At 45.5% G+C, this 23,418-nt stretch overlaps 1 protein-coding gene across 6 annotated transcripts in view; it reads right to left on the reverse strand.

Annotated features, from left to right (window-relative positions):
- Positions 1-1,887: 1,887 nt before the first annotated feature.
- The window catches only part of DPP6 (dipeptidyl peptidase like 6), a 737,431-nt gene continuing 715,900 nt past the window's right edge, over positions 1,888-23,418 (reverse strand). For all 6 annotated transcript variants that reach the window (XM_059729196.1, XM_019498918.2, XM_014609088.3 and 3 more), the window contains exons 18-26: positions 21,773-21,871; positions 19,051-19,120; positions 13,509-13,703; positions 11,676-11,730; positions 9,122-9,227; positions 7,109-7,167; positions 5,717-5,789; positions 5,543-5,616; positions 1,888-4,141 (exon numbers count right to left, since the gene is read on the reverse strand). In XM_059729196.1, the coding sequence (XP_059585179.1) occupies positions 3,995-4,141; positions 5,543-5,616; positions 5,717-5,789; positions 7,109-7,167; positions 9,122-9,227; positions 11,676-11,730; positions 13,509-13,703; positions 19,051-19,120; positions 21,773-21,871 (878 nt within the window). In that variant the 3' untranslated portion in view covers positions 1,888-3,994. The remainder of the gene's footprint in view (positions 4,142-5,542; positions 5,617-5,716; positions 5,790-7,108; positions 7,168-9,121; positions 9,228-11,675; positions 11,731-13,508; positions 13,704-19,050; positions 19,121-21,772; positions 21,872-23,418) is intronic.

The raw sequence follows: 23,418 nt of genomic DNA on the forward strand, positions 1-23,418 counted from the left end.
TTTCTCTGTGCGTGTCTTGGCCCACCCCTTCTCCCACGCTCTCTCTCCCCTGCCAGCAGGTCTGTATGACCCCCGTGCCACCCCTCAAAGCTTTCCTTTTGGCCTGCACAGCAGGCTGTGCACTCATATTATGGTAACTCATATTTGCTTCAAGGAGGTGGGACTGAGCCAGGATGGGAACATGATGGTGCTGTTTCCAGGTGGATGAGGATGCTCTGGGGCTGCAGGTGTCCATCCCCCCACCCCCCGCCTTCCAGTTTTCTAATTTTCAGCTCACTCAGTTGGGTTTTGCTTGTGGGTTTCCCCTTACTTTTGAACACTTCTGGTGGTATCGCATCCAGCCGGCACACCTGTCAAGGTGTGGGGGGTTCTCACTTTGCTCAGCCAATAAAAATGCTAAGAAATGGCATGAGGCTAATGAAACAGCAGAGTGCTGTGGAAAAGTGGAATATTTTGGTGCCCCGTAGCAATGACAAAGCTTCGCTTCCTGAGCAGCTGGCAAAAGCGTTCAATGGTTTTGTCCAGCTTCACTTTGCTTTATTGTCAAAATTTTCTCTTTATGCATCTTGAGGGATTTCAGTGCAGCAGGCTGCATCGCACAATCTCTGGCTGTGCCAGCTCCGAGGCGGTGTGACTTTGACAGTCAATAAGAAGTCAGTGCCCATCCCCCCCAGTGTGTAGAGGCTGATTAATCGAGTAGCAAGCACCTGACCCCATCTTTTCAAAGGAATAATAAGCTCTGTGCATCTGGAGTTAAAAACTCTCCTTGAACTAGAAGTTTGACCTGAAGGGGAGACGGTACGTCACTTGGTCTTGGGTTGAGGAGGGGAGGCAGAGCAGGGCAGAGGGGTAACCAGAACGTCCAACTTGGGGGAGCTTCGGAAAATACAGCAGAGCTTACGCAGCAAAAGGCGCCTTTCCCAGGTTGGGCAGATGCTGCAGCTAAGGATGGGGGAAAAGGCAAGAAACCTAGTGCTTCACTTTAATCCAAGGATAGCAGAATACCCTACAGGGAGAGGTATTATGCCTAGTAGATTAGCAGAACAGAAATGGAGGACATCTGTGTTAAGGGTGAAATTGCACTCTAGACCCCCGGGGCCACTCTTGGACTGTTTGGGGTAGCAGGGTGGCAATCTGGGAGTAAGAACAGATACAGCCCAGCAGCTCCACACCCACCAATTTCCCCCCCCCTTCTCTCCAAGCCCTCCCACTCCCCCATCCTCATGCCCTCTTACCCCTGGCCCTGCTTCACCCTTTTCTCCTCCTCCTTACTCATCTACTGCCTGGTTGTCCCCAGGTGTCAGTCCAGAGCTGTAAGAGTCCTGGATAACGGCTAGTCCACTTGGGAGCAGTGCCTCCTGAGATATGGGGGGGGACTGCAGATTGGTGGTTTTATCCCAGGTGAACAGCCAGAAATTAACTTAACTCAAGCTGCGTCGCACAGCTCAAAGATAACCACCACCCAAAGTGGCATAACTTTAAGATGCCGAGAGGGCATGTAGCAGCTGTTAACGATCCTTAATGTGTGACCCTTCAAGTTTTACATGTTCTTAACATGGTCTAGTTGTAATATGTACTCTCAGACTTAGGGCCAGGAGCAGTACCAAGTGGCTTTCACTTTCACCTGGAGACTGTCTGCTTGACTGCCTTCTAGACAGGGCAAGGAAAGAGAAAGTGATATATTTTACTCCTGTATCGTCGTCAAAAGCAGCAGACATGTCCTGGCAATATGAACAAGAAGTGGGTTTTCTCCTTTCATGCTGAAATGTTTTAGTATGTTGCCTCTGCACCCTGGTGTCCTGGCTTTTGATTTGATTAAAAACAGCACATCCAGCAACTAAATTATTTGTTTCCTTATCGAACTAGCTAACAAAGATAGCTACCCAGGGTGGTAAAATAATGTTTTATTCCATGGATGAACAAACACTACCATGCCACATCCTAAATTTCTTTCTACAAAAGATTGTGGACAGAGCAGATTTTTACATTTCTCAGCTCGAGTTCATGTCAGACTTTTGAGCCTGTTGGGTGTAGCAAAATCTGGACACGCAGCATTCTTATCGTCTATTTGGCATGTCGCCTGAAAAAGCGGATTCCGGTTCACAAAATGTCGATGCACTGTAAATGAAAGGAAATAACCAAAACCAACCTAGATTGTTTCTGTTTACCAGTATATCTTCCGTGATGGTCAAGTACAACCAACATTCAAAGCATAAAAGAAAAGGGGAAAAAAAAAACCCGAAAACAAAACAGAGACCTCCTAAAGAACACCATGGAAACATCATCATTGCTGGCAGGATGCAAGTTTGCCCACAGTACTATGTAAAAATGTAGAAACCTGCATTGACATTCAAGCTGTCAAAACAATGTAAGAAATCACATTAATTGTTATACTGCCAAGCTAGTACTTCTAAAGGGTCCTGATCAGCAAAAGAGTGTTATAGCATGCATGCTGAACACAAGACTAATACTGCATTGGGGACCTGACCAGTCATTGACTTACATTCCTTTATATACAACAAAATGAAATATACAGTATTAATACTGGCTGTACATTTGGTCAGAATATTTTACAAGGAGCGACACTAGCCAAAATCCTTATGATATGGCAACCAGAAGTGAATGAAAAGGTTTTTGAGAATAGAAATTTTTTTTCCAACATGGGTTTTTGAAAGTTGCTTCCCAACCCCATAAAGAATAATGTGGGTTAAGCATTTTCAAGCACGCACACGATGTTTTGGGGTTTTTTTTGCTTTTTGGGGTTTTTTTACAAACCTAATGCAAGCAGAAGAGATCATTAAAAGTGCTGAAAATACAATAATCACTGACTTGGAACCAAAATCAAAACTAAGCTGCAGACAGTGCGTACAACAATTCCAAGAAACAGATTTTTTTTTCCCTCTCTCTCCTTTTTTTTTTTTTAACTGCTTCATGAGATGATCTGCAAAGTTTCTGATACACTTCCTACTACCATAGTCTAGTTCAGCCTCTCAACCAGTTGGCAATGAGTTATTCAAAGTAAGAAGAAAAAAAAAAAAGCGTGTCCCTCTCACTGTAGAAGTTAAGAGTAAAAATGCATCGATGATAACAAGGACACGCCTATAATCTTAATGTTCCTTTGTGCGTGTTTTGACAGAGAATCTTTGACCTTGAGGGGTAAGACTAGGCCGGGAGTGGGGGAGCAAGATTTTCTTTGCAATAGACTGTACCAAAATCGTCATTGCTGGGTTACTTCCCACACCCACCACTCTCTCATGACCCCCAGACTGGGGGCTCCGGCCCATGGGGAAACACTGATCGAATCATTGAAATGGGTGTTTTCCGCTCATCCAGAACAAGCGGAGACACTTCTGAGATAAGCATGAGACTAAACGAAAACAGAACAACAGGTAAATAACGAATTAACACCATCAAGGTAAACATCAGAGCAACCACAGCGACACTTTGTACAATGGGAATCTGTATGCCCCACGGAAATGACGAATCTTCTAAGCATGGGAGACAACAGGCAAATTTGTATGAACCAGTACTTTCAATACCTTTAAAATAATTGTGCTATAATCTTTTCCATGTATTAAGTTTTATCTGATGCAATGTGATGCTGACTATGGTAATCATGATACAGATGGTGGAATTCATTGCTACGGCTTGATTGCTTGAATGCTAAGGGCCATCTAATCTTCTAATCCTCAAGGCGGTTTCTTGGGGTGGTCCTTCAAGTCCCATTTCTTGAGTCTTTTATTCCAGAAGTCACTTTGTGGCAAAAAAGGTGATGTCATTTATGATGGGTTCCTTCTGACAGCAGGTTCTGCTGAGTTCGTCATGCTTAATGTTCTTCCATTCAGGAAGGAGTTGCTGTCCTGTAAAGCAGGCGGGCTGCTTTCAGTTTTGTTTAAATACATGCTAACGACATAACACTTCTTTCTCCAGGAAAATGGATTCACTTGCATATTGTTATAGAGAAGGGCCTTGTGCTTGGCACGGACCAGAAGGGCTAATCCTCCTCCTCGTCTTCTTTCAGCGTGACTATCGGGACCTTGTCCTGAACTTGGAAGCATTCCACAAAGAAGTTGACAACCGACCTGTACAAGTGTTGCTCAAGTGCCGCACTCATAAAATAATGGCTTTCATCGGGGTATATCTGCAATGGAACCAAAGAGATGCTGAGCAGGTTTACAATACGATGGGCCTGAGCCAAAGTCATAGTTTTGGCCATGCTTCTTCCAGGGCTGACCTCTGTGGCTTAAGCCCAACATTCAGTTGTGAACATCAGTGCAGATGCTCTCGTATGGCATTTAAGGCTGCTTCTTTAGACTACTTAAATTGGGACTATCCGCGTCACCTAGAGGTAGCAGCAAGGAGTCAAAGACAGAGGAGGAAAGGGGACCCTAGAGACTCCAGTAGCAGCAACCATGGCATCAGTGGGAACGGTGCGGGGAATGGTAGCCCCAGAGCTGCAGGTTAACCCCACAGGAGCCACATGCAGCGTACAGGCGGCCATTTGGACAGCTCTGAATTAAAGTTTTCTATTTACAGCAGTTTAGTTAAAGTGGTAATAACGCCTGTGTGGACATTCATTAGACAGCTGGAATTTGTTTCTTCTAATACCTCTTCCTTCAAAGAGGCAAGACACTATTCCAGGTTGTGGGAGCCCTTATTCTCTCCTGTGGAAACTGTGCCACTTTGAATATTTAATTATGCCACGTATTCAGCAAATGAATGGTGATGGTAGTCGCATGGAAGGAGTAGGAAATTGTACACTTCCTATTTTGGGTGACAGCTCTAATCACCATGGTAGGATAAATGGGCAGATGATACAGCACTACTACCTCCAACTCTGGCCATGTTTTGAAAGGCTTGTCCCCTCTTTTGGTTTTGGAAAGAAACGGCAGGAGAGAATTCAGGCATCCACCCCAGAATAAAGTACGTACTCCATCCCATCCCAAGAGAGGAAGGCACACCCCTCTCCTCTGTGTTTCTATGGGCTGGTATGTAGGCAGCTCCATGCTGGCTTTTGTCAGTTCTTAAGTGCCTGGCCTCATGCCTCGAACAGGGAGCTCAGGTACCCAAGACACATGCTATGAACTCCAGTATACAGCAGAGTGCCTGAAAATTAGGTGTTGCTGTCCCAAGATCCTTGATGTGGCTCTAGCCCTTCATTCCCACTGAAAGGACACCAAACCTAAATACCAATATAAAAGTATGTGTGCATGCATGTGCACGTGTACATTTGTATACAGGGGTGTAACAATCAAGTTCTGTGCTCTTGGTGGTGACAGGGTCAATGGTGGTGTTAGGTGTCATTCTTTTACTCTTCTAAGTGGGTGCCTGGGGCACCTCTAGGTATGCTACTCTGTGTGTGTGTGTGTGTGTTTATATATGCACACAGAGCTTTACAATATATGACTTAGTATGGCAATGCGGGTAGCATTAATGCTGAGCTGAATACAGCTTTTAACGCTGACTTTGGCACATCTGTTTTTTGTTCAAAGGGCAAAATGACTGTTCAGATATGAAACAGGGAAATACTTGCATACTGTACCTGCAAGCTGTAATTAGCCTTTACCCTAATTAGGTGTGCAATAAGGTCCGCAGTATGCTGGAAATGGATTTTTTCTGTAAAACCAGATGAGTATCAATAAGAAGGCAAGTTTAATTGAGAAAAATTAAAAAAAAACATCATCATGTACTGAGCTAAAAGGGTGGGTTAACTTACCGTCAGCCGTAGCATGAATGATCAAAAACTTTTGCTCTTTCAGTAATGAGACTCTGTGTGCTAATTTGGTGATCTGCAAAGGTAAAGGTTGCAAGTACAATTAAGCATCTTGCCAGAAATTAGTGATTTATAAAAAGTGACTAGCATTTAATTATGCTTAATGCCAGGACAGCAGCAGGTACCGTCACAATCTCTCCTCTGGCTTCTTGATTCATTCCAGCAGTACAATGGAGGAGAACCCATCCATCCATTTGTGTCTGAACCCTTCACAGCGAGACCTGGACATTAATTTCTTTAAATGTTTAAATGCCCGCCCAGAGCACTGTGTGAGGAACCCAGTGTAAAACATCTACAGCAACTGCCAGAGAAAGACGCCTCTACAGTGTACACCCCAATCTCACAGATACGTCTCTTCCAGATCTCCCAACTTCAGTGTCTACTTAATGGAGCTTTTAAGGTGTGTCCTGAAACCTGAGCTCTGACAGACCATTGATTTTTCCCTTGCCGAAAGAGAACCCTCTCCCTTTTCCCCCAACGGATTGAGGTTTCAAATGCCTCAGACATCTGCAGCTGCTATAGCATCTCAAGAGAAACAAGAAGTTTCTTCTCCCTTTCCTAAGCTCGTAGGACAGAATTGAGCATGCCTCGGAAGTACATCATTTTGAGATCCTACTGCCTGATGAAACTCCCTGTACCTGGACTTAAGTAAGGTAAGCACAGCAATGCTTGCTCAAGGTGGAAAATCATCTGAGAGCAGTTCTACTCTGAACAGCGTCTATGTAAAAGCATGGAGCCTTCTTACCAAGCAGTCTGTGGCCCCTGTTACTAGTGTCCAACACCTTATCTGTGCCTATCTTGAGGCAGTGCTGTTCTCCCTACGTTATAGCAGTTGGTAACCTTCTCAAGTTGCTATGCTCCGGTACTGAATTTTGCAGCAAAGTGACCAGCAGGCAAGCTTAACTTATCTTGGCCTTAGGTGAGATAATATACATGTTATAGGGGTGTAAGCAAAACAGAGACTAAAGACTATGTAATGGGCTGAGCAGCAGCAGGGTTTCATGTGGCCAGTGGAGGAAGAGGGGTGGTTTCAACATCTCTGCCTCAGTTTTTCCATCTGTAAAATGGGGGTGTTAATGTTTAGCTAAGCTAGAGGGCTACCATGAGAGTTAACAGTTCATCAGGAAACAGCTCATTACAGAAGGAAAAAAGAAGCTAATTGGGCCGCAGGCTTAAAGGCAAATCATTTTCAAAAGAAGATGGCTCTACTATTCGGCACCATTGTGTCCCCCTCTGACCCAATGGCACTGAGGAGACGGAGTTAAAGGAATATCTATATTTTACCACAGAAGTAGACACTAATTCAAAGCTCTGTTCTCAACCCTGTGCAATTACCTCGTATGCTCTGTTATCGATCCCGTGTAACCCCAGGTACCTTTCAGAAAAGGCAGAAGCTAGAAAAGAAATAAAGAAAACAAACTGTTTTTACCTGATTGCACAGTGTGCTGCATCAAACTGTTAAAAAAATAAAAGCCACATTTTTTAACTCAGCTTTCCTCATAAGATAATGTATGTAATGTAATAGAAAACTGTGAAGAATTAGTTAGCAAATCAATCTGTGATCACACTGATGGGGAGAACAAGTTCATTCTAATAAAGATATTGTCAAAACAAGTCTGCAACTCCAAGGCCCCATCATAGACACCTGCTATGTTATCCCCTACACCATTTTTCATTATCAGTGTGTACTCCCAGCTGTTAGCAGAGCTCTCCAGTGGCTAAATTATCGCTTCCTGAATGCAATGAAACATAATCAGACCTATCTTGGAAAAGGTCATTAACAGCATTTGGGGTTCAATTCTGCTTCCCTTGAATGCAATGGAACACTTCTCGGCGACTTCAGTAAAGGTTGCACTGCATGGTTCAAACACCATCGACTCTAGTGGACTTTCTTCTGATTTACACCCAGGCAACATGGGGGATAATCACACACATCCCTCCATTCCCTCTTGGGCAGGCAAGAGGGGAGAGGGAGGCTGCTGTGCCTTCTGGCAGGGAGGAAAATAGCTATACAGGTCTAGAAGGTGGCCTGCAATCATCTCTTCCTTGAATGAACAGGCATAAACCTAGCTTCCTTGGAGTTTTGGAAAAAGAGCTCAATTGCGAGTCCCCAGTGGGCTGGCAGGAGCAACCGTGAGCTGTTCCAGTCCTCCCCAGTGTAACACTGTAAAGCAGGCCCCAATTCTACAAGGACTAACCCTGAGAAAGGCCCCAGCAGCTGAGATGTTTCCAATGCGACTCTGAAGGCACAGGGCCTGCCCATGCACTGACCTAGGCTTTTTAGACTGAAGTTAGACCTTATTGCAGGGGTGTACTTGGTAGCTGTGTTGGACTGAGACCAGAAGACATACAAAAAACTAGAACTCTGGGTTCCAAAATGGTACCGTTTATTAGACCAACAGGGAAATCGCGAGAAAACTGTCCTTTTCTACAAGCTTTCGGGCTCAAGGTCCCTTATCAGGCTCTGGGAAAAGTATAGATGGTACAAGATGGTTAAAAAGTCCCCAGAGGTAGGAAATAAACTTCATTTTTGCAGAGGGAGCTGAAGATGGAAGGCTGTCCCTCTGTGCAAAAGGACACTTTTCCTGCCATTTCCCAGTTGGTTTAATAAAAGGTATCATTTTAGAACCAAGAGTTCTAGTTTTTTGTACGACCTTATTTTAGGCACTTAATTGAATATAGGCCCATACTCTTTGCACTGCAGGCATCTGGTGTGACATGGCTTTACACAGACTTGTTCATTTGCCCAAACGACCATAGGCAGCTTTCCAAACCTGGCTCTGAATGTGTAACAGCATGAAGCAGTTTGGAGGAATTTCTAGTCCAAAAGCTCTGACTGCCCTTATCAACTTTGACTCCAGCTATTGCAATGGGGGTGCACAGAGCAGCAGTAAGCCTGAGATATTTTCTAGTTTTTCAAAAGTCTCCTGGGTTGTGTTTCTCTCACACTTGTATGCATCTCCTCTACTGTTTAGCCATTTCTGCATTAATGGGGTACTGCAGGAGGAGCGACAGCTTGGAGCTGGTGAACCGTCAGAGCTGTGGATGGCTGCACTTTGCGTTGGCACCCAGCGTGTGCAAGACAAAAGGACACATGATTTCTGTCATAAAGAGCCACGCGACAGCTGAATTTGAGGCCTTGCGAGTAAGCCCGCTGAAGTCAGGGGTTAGACTGTCTGAGTCTGTGGGAATAAAGGATTTACAGTCCAGCCCAACCAGACAAACACAGCATGCAGTAGGAGACCCAAAGGTACAGTCTTAGGAAATACAGCAAGGTAAACATGTTTAGAGGATGGTTATTAGCTGCCAGGAATTGGTATTTGGGGAGCCTGGAGGAGTTTGGCTTACCATATAATTTGAAATCTGTCAGTGGGGAAAGAGCAGCTCCACATGCGAACACTTGGTTCTCTTCACCAGCCGGAAGGATGTAAGTGCTCAGATAGCCACCGTAATCCTAGAGTACAAACAGCCACATGTTACCTGGGCATGCAAGACTGCCGGGCACCACCACAATCATTGCAGACATTAATCAGCATGAAAATGGCACTGCATCATTTTTTGCTAAGGTGTAGCACTTGGGATAACTGAGGTTTACTAACCCATTGTGTCTGATGAAAAAAGCACTACCTGCTCTCACTGCTATATCTATTTACGTTGTGGTAGCACTTCGAGGCGCTAACCTCATTGTGTTAGGGGTTGTACAAACAAAGATGTGCCCGCAGCCTGGACTCAAAGGCTGTCTACAAGAGAAGCACTCTTCTGGAATAGGAGTACGAGTGCACTATGCCTGGGAGCTGAGAGACTCCTTACCAGCTAAGAACTGCCTGCCCAGAGGAGCTTTCCATCTATTGACTCCTCTGTGAAATCCTATTATAGATGAACTTTAATTTCTACCCAGGAGAACTTTTACAATCTTTTATCCAATGCCTGATGAAGGGTGTTTGTGCCTGAAAACTTCCAATTAAAGAATTTTTTTTGCAAAAATCTTTTTGGTCTAATAAAAGATATCACCTCTACCATGAGCCCTGATTGCTTTTTCCTCTAGACCAATATGGCTACAACCTGGATACCTTATACCTGGGAAGCACTCCTAAGTCTGGATTGTAACCATACTGGCAAAGGTGTACCAGTAATACCATGCCTAAGCGAGAAGCAAGCTATGCTGGGAGTGCTGCGTAGCTGGTACAAGTGCCTCTACAACTGCAGAAGTCTGTTGGCAAACTCTTGGTTACGGATCATACCTCTGCACACTCCTGGCAAATACAGTGATGCCTGCAGAGGACAACAGAGCAGATGGCACCCAAGGGACAAAGGTATGATTCACTGGGGATGAGCTGATAGGACCTTAGCCTGGCCCTAAGGTGTGCACATCATTACACCACACAACACAGTGGTAGGGCAAGGCTCAGGAGAGCAGGATGATCACTAAATAAGAGCTGTTCCAGGCTGCTTACCTACCAGTCACTTGGGATGCGCTGGGACCAGTGAGGCCCAATGTGCCAAAAACCTGCTGGCGTCGCACACAGCTGCGTGCAGCTGGGCCCCGTGGTGTTTTCCAGCGATTGGGAAACAGGGTCCCAGGCCCTTGCTGCAGCTCCCCAGTCAGGAAGTCTGATTCTTGCAGTGCCCTGGGAGGCAAATATGCCACTTTGCTTCAGGGTCAGTTTTGGCCCAGGTAAAAAATGCAAGCTTGGCCTTGTGCTTGGCCTGGCCCTGTAGCTTTTTAAACATTTAGTAATTGTTTGTACAGCACCTAGCACAATGACTTTGGCTCCATGATACAGTAAGGAAGACTTTATGCATGGGAGTTACTATCTCAAGAGTCCCAGTTGTCCCCCCTGCTGATCTGCACGGAGGGGACTGTCTCTTGTAGAGGGGTCATCACACCCCTCTTCAGTCCTGACTGCGCAGAGGCTGTAGGCACATCGTATGCATTGGGCACACTGACTCAAAGGGTTCTGGGGACAGCAGTGCCCATCGGGAGGTCCTGATAATGCAGCAGGCACAGGGGCTCCAGTCATGCCTGTTTTTGGCCCCTGAGGAACCTGCATGTTTGGGGGCAGCTCCCTTGGTCCCCCTATGAAAACTCCCCTCTTTCCCCAGACGTACTTCTGCGGGCTATTTCTAAGTGAGGAATAATCTGGGATTGCTCGTGTGAGCAAAGTAGCTCACACATCTGCCTGCAAGTGGGACCTACGTTCACAGGTTTAAATATGGCCTCTGTCTTTTGCCAGGTCTGCAGAGCTGTCATCTCAGTATCATCCGGGCTTATCTTTCCTATCTGATGCAATGAATCAATTCCAAATCCAGGAGCCATGTCTTCCCTCGCTCCCTTTGAAACGGTGCCGACTGAGAACTGACATTAGCAGCTTATTGTCTGCACTGGCCTGCAAACAACTTGGATACAGGGATTTTCTTAGCTGTTCAGTACTCCTCACCTCCTATTGCTATACATCTATTACAACAATGATTTCCCCCAACGCTCCCTCTATCTAATGTCCAATAGCATGCATTTTGCAATTAATGCTTCTCAGCTCTCCACACACCGTGGTGTGATTCAGCTCAGAAATCAATAGCTTTGTTCACATTTGTACAATACAAGCCAGATGCACCCACAATCCGTAAAAGACACGTTGAAAATTAAGTGAAAGTTCACATAAAAAATAATGAAGTACCTGACAACATTTTCCTGACAAATAGTTAGTGTGAGCGTCCCTTTCAAGCGAAGTTGAAAGGAGACATTGATGAATCGTTGGATGCAATCTTTACAATCTCAAACATCAAGCAATCTATCTTAAAAAAAACTCAGCACACACATGCCACTTAGTAAATCAAGATTAATCCCAAAAGGTTAAGTATACCAGCAAGCTAAAACAGAGTATGAATAATGGGAAATGTTTACCTTCCCAAATACACCCACTCGCATTTTATCAATATAATGTTCCTTTGACATTGTCCTAAAATATGAAATAGATAAGAAATATTCAGTTAAAAAAACATCCTGCCTTTAGCTATAGGAAACACATGATGTCAGAGCTGGGCTTAAAGATTTCATCACCTTGAGCTGCAGATGACTGCATTATCTACAAGTGATTACATTACAATGACTATGCAGCCCAAATTCATGCTGATGCCTCCTGCTTTTGAGCAGCTCTCTATTAACATATGCTTGGTCTTTTTTGTCCTTTGACCTAGGGCGAGATAACGGACTATTTCAGGTACATCAGGCAGAACATATCTCTTGTGAACCTGAAACCATCACATGAACTCATACATTTTGTTAATTATGACTGGACAATTGCAGCACAACATACTACCTGCAAAACTAATACGAAAATTGCTATCCAGGTGCAACTCTGATGGTGTCATTTCTTCCCTGATTTGGATGAAAATTACAGGGACGGTAGCCCTTTCTGAGGACATGAATCCTGCCAAGTTTCAAGGAGATAGGTGCAGAGGTTTCTCAGAAACTGCACCTCAAACTTCAAAAAGCAAAACTCATGACACTTGTTGGCAGCATGCAGATCTGGGGGCTCACACCCCATGGAGGGCTGCGGGGCTGTGATGGACTCCTCCTGGGGGTACAGGCCCCCGGATCTGTGCTAGATGACTGGAGACTGCCACTGCCACCTGGAACTGGTGCTGGGTGCAGCCTGCGCCCAGCACCGGGGAAGACTGATGCTGCTGCTGGCCCCAGGCAGCAATGGCAGCCTCCTCTTGTCCGGCCCGGTGGTGGGAAGCAGGGGAGAGCCAGGGCTGTGCTCCGAGCAGCTCCGCAGCCCCATGGAGCTCAGTTCAGCAGCAGGAGGTGAAGCACAGCCCTGGCTCTGCTCACCTCCTGCCACCGGGCTGAGCTCCATGGGGCTGCAGAGCCTCTTGGAGCACAGCCCTGGCTCTCCCCTGCCTCCCGCCACCGGGAGGCTTCGAAACTCGAAACGTTTCAAAATGTTTTGAGTGCCATCGTTTCGTTTCAAAGCTGTTTCAAAGATTTTTGTTTTGTTTCGATTTTGCTGCTTCGAGCTCGAAACGCGTCAAAACAGCTTTGAAACGAAACACTCGGTGAAATTTTGCGCAGCCCTAGTAGGCGGTGGGAACAGGAGGAGGAACCTGGAGGCTGCAGTGGCTGCAGCAGCCGGAGTGGTGGGGGAAATGGCTCCCAGACCAGGAGCTCCAAGACCACAAGTCAACCCTTCAGGGCTTGGATGCAGCCCATAGACAGCCCGGTGCTAGATGATTAACCTTGAGAAAGTTGGCTTGAACTCAGCAATAGGTTATTGCGACCAGCTCTTGTCTTGCGTTACAGCAACTGTTTTGCAGGAAGGCTGTGAAGCAGTGTTAAGGCCTCAAAGCTGGTCCTTCTTTTAGCATTGCAGTGGGGCTTCATCCAAACCTGAACACTTAAGAATGAACCTCTCTTAGCCTCCTCTCCCAAATATTTTAAAACAGACCTTTGTCCTTAATCCCTACTGATGTCAACATGGGAACACATGCAGTCCTTACATAGTGACCTTCCATTGCCCCTAGGGAAATGTGCACAAAGAGTTTCATGCTCTTTATTCAGCACGTGGCTTCAACTGATTGTGAAACAGCACTCACACACATGAGAAGCATGGTTGAATTGGTGCATGTATTCATTTAAAAGGTATTTTCTAGTGTCTGGATCAAAGCAAAGAGCCTTTTAAAACACATTCTCATTACAAATGCTCTTTGCTTCTATTCACACAGTGTCACTCACCGGACAGCTTCCAACTGATCCTTCTCTTCTAAAATGCCCAGTCTTCTTCTAACTTCGTGTAACAACTTAGTCCCTTGAAATCCACTTCCGCGGCCATCAAACTTCATGACTATTGCGTTGTGGGAGCTGACCAGCACGCTTTCCCAATTCACTTCAAATTTTTCTGTCACGCTCTGGCTGCCAGGCGTTCCATCCCTGAAGCAGGAACAGATGTTGAGCAAATTTATCTTATGTATTCTTAATGAATAATGCCAAGATTAGCAATCACACTGGGCTAGAACATGGTTATACAATTATAATCTATTTACAAGACAATTGGAAGACCAACCTGCATTGGTGCTATGTGCATTATATGGTGATAGAGTTTAGAAGAGAGTCCCTGGTAATCTGCCTTCAGGTTATATAGGGACAGAGAAGTCTGATACGCAGGTGTCTGATGGTGGGGTGTAGGCTGTAGCAGGGTTTTCTAGCTATTTACCTGCCTTACATTTTCTTGGAGCAGCCATCATTAATGTCTGAGCACTTCATCAAAGTAGGATGTGTACAGAAATATTGGGTAAGGTCCATGGATAAGTAAAATTTGGAGGAGTGCCACAGATGCCAACAGAGAGATGTCAGTTGATACCAGCTGAAGTGCTGACCTCAGCCTACATTGACTTCTCTTGCTTCCATCTCTCTGGTCTGGAGAGACTCATTTTGCTGGTGGTGGTGGGGTGGACTGGCGTGTTGGTGAGGGTTCTGGCAAGCGAGCTGTAAAGATGCATTACAGAAAGGTTTGGGGAGAGGAACCTACATCCATTCACTCTGTCTTGTGATTAGGCACTAGTCTTCCAGCTCTCCTTGCTTCAGCCACCACAGGTTTCTCCTCTCTTGGAGGCCTGTGCTGCAAGCCCATACCCCGCTGCGCTGCACCTCGCTTTGTCACATTGCAAGCTCCCCCCCAAATGCTGCAAATGAACCAGCAGTGCCATACCAGCACCCCCACACCACATGGGCCTGGGCTCCCTCAGTCCCACAGACTCGGAGGACTGTGGACTAGTATCTATAGATGGGGTTGTCACTTGTTTGGTGCCACTATTGTTTCAAATAGGCAGAACAGAAAGGCAAATTAAAAGAGAGAAAAACAGATGATCAGACAAAGGACTTCAAAACCTGTCCGGTTCTGGCTGCAGTGAGTGGGTACAGTGCCCAAATGAACGGGGGCTCCCCTAAGCCTGCAAGGCAGAGCAGAGACACCATGCACTCTCATGTCCTTAACCCAGCTGTTTTTTCTGGTGTCCAACCATGCAGTTTTCTCTGCCAGATTAGGTCCTTGCATTACATTGCCTGCTCTCTGAAGCAGTCTCAGTCTTACAAACGTCATGAGAAATACGCAGGATCGCATGAACCAGCAGCCACAACTAAGCTGAACACTTTCTTCAACTCTGTTGTTCCAAGCAGAAAAAAGAGGAAATGGCTGCCAGGGGAAAAGACGTTGTTCAGTTTGTGCTAAATGATTAGGGGGTCCTGGCACTTGTACCCACTGCAGCCATGTTTGTGAGTTCCCAGAGACAGGAGGAAAAAAAAGCCTGTCGCATTTTTAATGTGCATGTGACTTTAGTTGTTTGCATTGACTCAACAAACGACCAGACACATCCAGGTTCAGAGGCAGCCTAATCAAGTGTTGTTAGCTTGATGAGTACCAATCTTTCTCAAGCACTTGTATAATGAAGTACATTTTCTGCAAGATAATTTGGTGATGTAACGGCATGTTTATTGCAGTGGTTTTGCCCTTCGTCAAGGGAAGCTGCAGGCAGGATGGTATTCTGGTATTCAGCAGTAATTGCCTCCTTCATTCCTCTATCAGACCCCTGTCTCTGGGCAAAGTGAATCTGTACTTGAAAGTACAGCTAATCAGTATGACACAGGAAAGCCATGGAAGACCTATGAAGATTTTTCTAAATTCATCTAATACTTCCCCTTGATTCTTCAGGCATTTTTGGAAAATCTCAGGTTTATGATCATCCCCTTCAAAAATGGATGGCAGGCTTTTGCAAAAACTAGCAGCAAAAGCTGTCCAAGTAGAGGCCACTGACTGATACTCTGCAGGAGAAGGGATACAATGTGATGGTGCAAGCGCAGGACACTGGGGCACTTGGAGCATGTGACTTGAGCAACCAGGATATCCTGAAAGCCTGTAGGGTACTCTGTTGCTAGTCAAAGTGGCTTAGACACTGCTGTTTCTAGAACCAAAGGGCAGGGCAACTATATGTGGAAGTTATTGTGCAAGCAGCTCACTATAGACAGTAAGTACTTTAAAGGTGCTAACAGAAGTAATGGTTTGTCATGTGATTGGGCCCCTGAAATGCTCTACATCCATGCAGTGACAGAAGTGCATGGCTGCAGAGCACTTTAAAAATGCTTGATCACGTGACAATCTAAACCCTCATTATATGAGGGTTCAGATGAAGGTACTCCAAAGCAGAGCCTTTCATTAACATCTGCCAGTGCATGCCAGAAGCGGGGCTGAAGAAGCCCAGCCCTGTCCCCAGTGTTCCCTTCAGAATGGGAGGGGGAGAAGGCAGGGAGGGAGTCTCTTCTGGGGTTTACCCAGCCTGCATTAAAGGGTGGCACGGGCTGATCCACCCACTGCACTCTACAGCACAGGCTGGGCAAACCCCAGACTGGGCTCCCTCGGCCCTTTCCCCTTCCCATTCTGAAGACAGCATGGGAGCTGGGAAGGGAGAGGGGCGAGGCTAGGGGAGAGCAGCTGCAGACACACAGTCACTCCAAAATGTAGCTTGATTCATCCCCCAACCCCAACAAAAATATCTGTTGGGTTCAGGGGATTGCTGTAACTCAAGGCGCTTCCTGCAAAGCGCTATGAGTTGCAGCAGGGTGCTGCACATCTAATTTGCTCCCAGTGTTTTTAAGTTGCCAGTACAGTCTAGAAGGAAGACAACACATCTTGCAATGCAGCGTTTGAACATGGGTGGGCTCAGCCAGTCCTGTCAAGAGAATTCTAAGAAATTATAATATTACTATAGCTAGGTGTGCGTGAACTGGCCTGAAAGAGGGTGCAAAAATGACAGTCACCTCTGTTGGCCTGGCAACTGTCATTGCCCAGGACCTAAACACATCCTAGTTATGCCTCCTAATTGAGGATTCATGCCAGGGAGGTGGGATGGGGCAGATACAGGTTACAAAAAATGACTCCTGCACTTAATTGCACTGCTGAGAAAAACTGAGTTTGCAATTCTCTGCTGGGTTTAAAGCAAATGCTTGGTAAGGCTCTGTCCATTTTTGCCCAGGGCAATTTAAAGGGTTTATGGATATGTTTGAAAAAACTGCTGACCAGTTTGGAAGAGTGGAGTGGAGCTGACATTATTATATGTGGTGGAGAGCTGATAGAAATTGTTCAGAGAAAGCCCTATCTGAAGCCCTACCTGAAGATCTTTTAAGGAAATCCCTTGTTTCTACTCCTTCTACTCTGCACTTCTTTCCTGGTCTCACTGAAAATAGCAGCAGGTGGTAAATGTGAACTACTTGCTGAAATTTCTCTTGATGAATTCTCTGGAAGGCAGCCCACTGTTTTAAGGCTTCTTTGTAAACCTGGAATAGCTTGATGTTAAGATGTTTGAGTTTTCTTTAATTCTGAGAGTGTGTCTATGCTGCAGCACTGGTCTGGCTGAGGAGGGTGCTCCCAACATGCCCTGCCCACCCACTTGTAACCAAACTGAGAAGTGCACCTTTGACATTTCCTTGTGGCTGCTCTCAAGACCACAGTCTCTACAGTGCTTGAAAGCAGCTACAAGGGATGGCCCCAGCATGTGTGAGTAGGTATGTGTGGTTGGGTGTTTGAGAACATGTTTCCCTAGGCATGCTGGTGATGAGATGCAGCAAACCCTAAAGGTCCTTGATATGGGAGACCTGGTTTAATCCCTTCCTCTACCTTATTTGGGTTCAAATCAGGTGGAGAAATGGCTCAAATGTGCATCCTCCCAGCTCTCAGGAGGGTGAATGACACTGGATGACACTGGATGACATATTCTAGGGTGGTCTCTCTCAATCTCTCCTATAGAAGCTGTCCCACTTTCATATCTAAAAAGCAGAGATCAGTATCTGACTCTCCCATATTCAAACACCAACCACTCAATTAGGGAAAGAGAAGGGAAAATAATAACAATTGACTCTATCTTCAGTGACTATTTAATTATGAATGTAAAGCAGATCAGGATCTACAGGAGAGATGGAGAGAGCTATAATTCAGAATCCCCTATAGTCAACGGATATGGGCACCTTCCTAAGAGCTGCAAAATGTAGGCCTGAGACCATATTCCAAATGTGGCAGAGGTTGGATTTGAATCTGGGTCTAGAAGGCAAGCACTTCACTAAGTAGATGAAGTTTAACACTTCCAAGTGTAAGGTGCTCTATCTGGGGGCAAACAACTCTCAACATACAGACAGGCTCGGTGGTGACAGCTTGACTTGCACCATGGCCGAAAGGGACCTGGGGGTAATGACTGACCATCGCATGAACATGAACCATCAATTCAAGGCGGTGGTCAGCAGGGCAAACAACATGCTGGCATGCATCAACCGATGCATCTCATGTAAAACCAAGAAAGTGATAGTCCCACTGTACTCAGCACTGGTGAGTCCGCAGCTGGAGTACTGTGTCCAATTCTGGATGCCGCACTTCAGTGAGGACATGGAAAAACTTGAGAGGGTCAAGAGAAGAGCCACCTGTATGATCAGGGACTTGCAAGACAAGCCATACAAGAAAAGGCTGAGGGACCCGGGCCTCTTTAGCCTAAAGAAGAGAAGGTTGAGAGGGGCTTGATAGTGTCTTACCGCTACATCAGGGGAGTGCATCAGGAGCTTGGTGAACAACTGTTCACTAGGACACCCCCGGGGAAGACCAGGACCAATGGATACAAACTCCTGGAAGGCCGCTTCAGACTTAATACCAGGAAAAACTCCTTCACAGTCAGGGTGTCCAGACTGTGGAATAAACTCCCTCCAGAGGTGGTGCAATCACCTACCCTGGAGGTTTTCAAAAGAAGACTGGACAGTCACCTGGTTGGAGTCACCTAACCCCCGTTGTCTTCCTGCCTAGAGCGGGGGGGCTGGACCCGATGATCTGCAAGGTCCCTTCCAGCCCCTAACCATCTATGAATATATGAACTAGGATACAGGGTGTAAAGTGAGAGGACTGATAACACTCCCCTCTGTGTGTGCTTTGAGGGTGCCTACCAGCTGTTGCCCTGCACATAAGCTGGATGGAAGAATGCACTGACTATACATCTTGAGGAACCTTAGCCTTGTGGTTGGCCAAGCGTCTCAACACTATCAAGACCCAGGCAGTGTTGCAGTGCCCATGCCCAGGAGCAGCAACTTATGTACCTGTAGAATGTCATTGCCACTAAGGCTAGGTATGAGGGGGCTGAGGATCTAAATGGTAGACTGAAACTTTGTTGGAAAAAAGGGGGCTCTGGTGTTGGTGGAGGATTCTAGGCACTAGTGTACTCTAGCTAAAGAAAAAAAGAGAAAGAAAACTTACACAACCAGTAGCAAAGGGTAGTGCACAGTGTCTGCAAAGGTTGCCGGTTTTAAGATTTGCAATGGCAGTTCTAGGCAAAAGCAACAGATAATAAAATAGTTTTAGTACGGAAATGTCAACATAACTATAATAGATTTTTATGGTGTTATAGTCGTATAACAGGAATAAAATGACATTTCATAAGATACTCTGATAAATAACATTCTAGAAAGATATGTGTTGTCAAGAATACGGCTCTCGTTGTAATAACCACGGTGACAAGAAATTTAAACCTAGAGTGCAGCGTGACCTGTTCAGTCAGGCATCACTTATACAACATGCAATTAATATCTGGCAAAAGCTATAATTTTCCCTTTAGGCAGCTGGATGAATGACATAGCCAAGAATCAATACTATTGGGTGGTGGGGGAGGGAGGAAGGAGTGAAAAAGGATAGTTTAAGAGGAAGCAGGCTATAAATGCCAAATAAAACATAGTCGATGGCATGGAAGATTTTCTTGATTTAGGGGTTTAAAGACAGTTACAGGATTTCCCTTGTAATCCTAAATTTCAGGGGTCCAATTTTGATCTCACTTACTCTGGTATAATATAAATCAGGAGGTAACTCAATTGATGTCAATGAAGTTACACTGATGTCAAATTAGTGTAAGAAAGAGGTGAGTTAGCTCCAAGTTGTGCTACGGCACTTGCCAGAACTTTAACTGCAGCTATATGCTCTTCTTGGCCACACGCTGGTATGAGAATATACTTTCACGTCAATACTTTCTATATGCACAAAAGCTCATTTGTTTTCAAAACATTAACTACAGTCCAGATGACCGAAGGTGCAGCAATTAAATCAGTATTAGCACCAGTTTCAATAGAATTAATACACAGATTAACCACCAGGTTTAAGTGGTCTGTTTTGCAGTCATTTTCTGACACTCAGTCTAATTAGTTATTCCATCTGAATGCTAATGGACTGCAAACTGGATCGATGGAAAAGACAGCTCCTTGATTTTAAAGACACATAAACATGGCAGGCGCTGTTCTGGGTCCCATTCAGCCTTTTGGGCAGATTGTGGGAAACGCGGCGAGGGAACATGAAAACATCCACATGGTTATTGTCTACTCGTATTACACAAATGCCCGTGTGCATGCATACGTATGTGTACACACAGTGAGCCAGAGCAGACAACATTTGCCGTTAAGAATTTTAGCAACAACTCTTGAATTGTTTGGAATAAATGCAAACTATAATCAGGAGATGGTTCAAGCAACCTGGATAGAGCTGGATATTACTGACAGGTTGTTGTCAGTGTTATATCCTTGCTCCCAGCGCTGCTCAGCTCCCAGCTGTCCCCAGGCCCAGGCAGCGGGGAGCTCTCTGTCTCCTCAGCCTTGCTGCTGCAGGCGCAGCACGTCGGCTTCTGCTCCCTTCCCATGCTTGGGGAGAGCCAGGAGGTGAGCAGCGCTACAGTTGCAGTCAGCTCCCTCCCCTGTTGCCTAAGCTGAGCGGGAGCAAACTGTACCCTGTCAGCATCTACACATGCACTACTGCACAGTAGCTAATGAGCCATTAATCTAGTGCCTGTATTTGTCGGTACTAGTAAATGGCGCATTAGGCTAATTTACTGTGCAGTAAGTCCTGTGCGTGTGTAGATGCTGATGCTTTGCTGTGCATTAGATTAATCTAATACACAGTAAAGCATCTTGTGTAGGTGCACCCAGTAAGTAACACCCTTTCCAGCATACCTTATAGCTTACTGTCATTCCATATCATATCTGAAGGTATGTATTATATTACTCTGCCTACACTAGTCCTCAATTACTCCAATCACAAGGAAAATGTTAATGGCCACATTTTCAGACCTGCCTTCTTGGTTGCTTCTTCAGAATTGTCAAGTATCTGCAGAGAGGAGGATTGCCGGGAACCATTAAACATTTGGGAGAATTTGAATGAGGGTTTTTTGCACATATGCGCATGTAACAAAACATGCTCTTACAAATGCTGCAGGTTCAGGAAAGGAAGCTGGTAGGGAATATTTGGACTTTTAGGCCCTAACTACATCTACTTGGTATATTTGCTGGTATCTTTGCTCCCATCCTTTACTTTTCCCCCTCTTTTGCAGATAGATGTGGAGAGAATACTTAATTAAGAAGTGGCACCAAAAAAAAAAAAAAAAAAGATGCTAATTTAAACAGCTCTAAGACTCATTCTTCTCTATTGCTCATGCTTTTGCCTTTAAACTTTCGTTTCTCTTCCAGTTTCTAACACTTCATGTGGTTTTCATGGAAAAGTTTTCATTATTGAGACTGAAAGTCTTTACCACAGCTGTTTCCCCATTGGTGATTACTGCTCAATTCACTGCAATTTACTGCTTTGTAGTAAGAGGTTGCTGCACTTGGAGCTAAAAAACACATGCAACATACCGTTTCAAACTTATCTTCAATAATAAACAGGCCTGGCTGGAGATACTGCCTCTTGCATTAGAGGCAGATCCACACCATGTCATTTCCCAGTGTGTTTTTTTTTCTTAAAAGATAAAAGTTATATTTATCTTTTTCCTTCTGTCTGTTCTCGTAATGACTTCCTTCTACACAGAGTGTACGGACGCAGAGCTGCCCAAAGTGGCTGCCTTAATTGAGAGCCAAAGTCATTTTTTCCCCTGCCAATCTAGTTCAGATGACTGTACCGTTTCAGAGCAATAACATTAAAAAAAAGGAGAGACAGACAGACTTACTGTAATCATCTATCTTGATTTCCATGTACTCTACTTTAGGCATTTGCCTATCACTTACAGCCAACTGCACATTTTCATTCACCTCCAGCTCAAAGATTTCTGAAAGAAAAAGGATGAAAACAACACAGATGTAGCAGTTCATGGACATAGCCTCTTAACATTTTACGTAAGCCCTTCATGTTTGCAATGCAAATTTCTTTTAGATGCACACAGTCCTCACAAAAGCCTGTGATGTGAGATGCACAGTTAAAATGCAGAGGTTACTTTGTACCCTTCTAAAACCTACATCAGATCCAGAGATGTTCATTATCATCCTTGGACCAGATGAAGTTCTGGTGTAAACTGGCATCCACTGAAACTCATGAGGTACTGCACTGAGACCAGCTGAGGATCTAGCCTTCAAAATCAAGTTGCTGTAGCAGGGTTTCAGTCTTGGACAAAACAAAGACAGAGACAACAATGAGAAGGGTGGAATCCGTGGATTTTAAAAGCTCACTCTGGAGCTCACACTGAATGGGAAAAGAGGATATTTTTCTTCAGTGCACAAATGTACATTTGTTCAGATTTTCACTCTAGAGGAAAATATTCCGTTGGCGAGTTCTCCAGGCATGGGGAATCAATAGTTAGCAGTTAGCAGTCTCTAAATAGAGCATCGTCCACTGTCCACAGCACAGCTTTGTGAATCATAGCTAAGCTGTCTTTCTGTTTTAAAATCATCCTTAGCTTTACACTACAGACACGCACAAAGACCAACATGAAGGGATGCTGCATGTGTTGTGGAAGAATTTTGCTGCTAAAAAGGCTAAACCCTAGGTTTTGGAAAATAACTGAGTATCTCCGTTATGGATGTCCTACTTGCAGCACCCGGGAGAGAGGCCGCCCAGCTCCCGCCACCTCTCATGGGATGCTCGGGTGCTAGATAGTGGTGTGGCTCTACCCTGCAGGCATGGCAGGCAGTTACCTAGGGGGACACATTCCTTTCAGCTGTTTCACTGCCTCCTGTTGAGCTGTCCCTTCCTCCAGAAAGATGCTAACCAGGTGCCACCTCCTTCCCTCCCGCCCAGGCTGCAGCTGAATGCTGATCAGCTGAGCCATTTCCTGCTGGGCAGCAACCTCAGTCCTATTATTATGGAGCCTATTACGCTAACGATAGTCTCCAGCTGGCCCCTCGCTCCCAGGCAGTAGGCCAGCAGCTATGTTCCTCCTTTCCGAACAGTGTAACAACTGATCTGGAGCAGCTCTTGTGCTCAGCTGAGCGGCCGACTGCTCGGCAGAGCTCGGAGGGACGCCCAGCAGCAGTGTGCGGTAGGGGGAGAGGAAGCCAGGGCAGCGTGCAGTCCAGGTTCTGCTCTTGACATCTCTGGTAAGACTCACTATCTTTTTCCCTCTCTTTGAGGGAAGTCCTACTTTTCCCCATAACTTGCAAGGGCTGGATAGATCTAACCATAGCCACACTTTGGGATCTTGATGGTACCTTCCTGGTCTGGGAGCTTGCAGCTTGTCAGGGTCATTCCAGAAAAACAAAGTCTCTGCAGGGATGCTATCAAATGAGCAGGTATCAGCACCAACACATCTCCAACCAAGTACTTGCCTGGTCCTGGCTTCCCTTATGTCCATCCAGCTGTAACTCCCTAATTCCTAGATGC

Source organism: Alligator mississippiensis, chromosome 5 (assembly GCF_030867095.1).
Source record: "Alligator mississippiensis isolate rAllMis1 chromosome 5, rAllMis1, whole genome shotgun sequence".
Lineage (NCBI taxonomy): Eukaryota > Metazoa > Chordata > Crocodylia > Alligatoridae > Alligator > Alligator mississippiensis.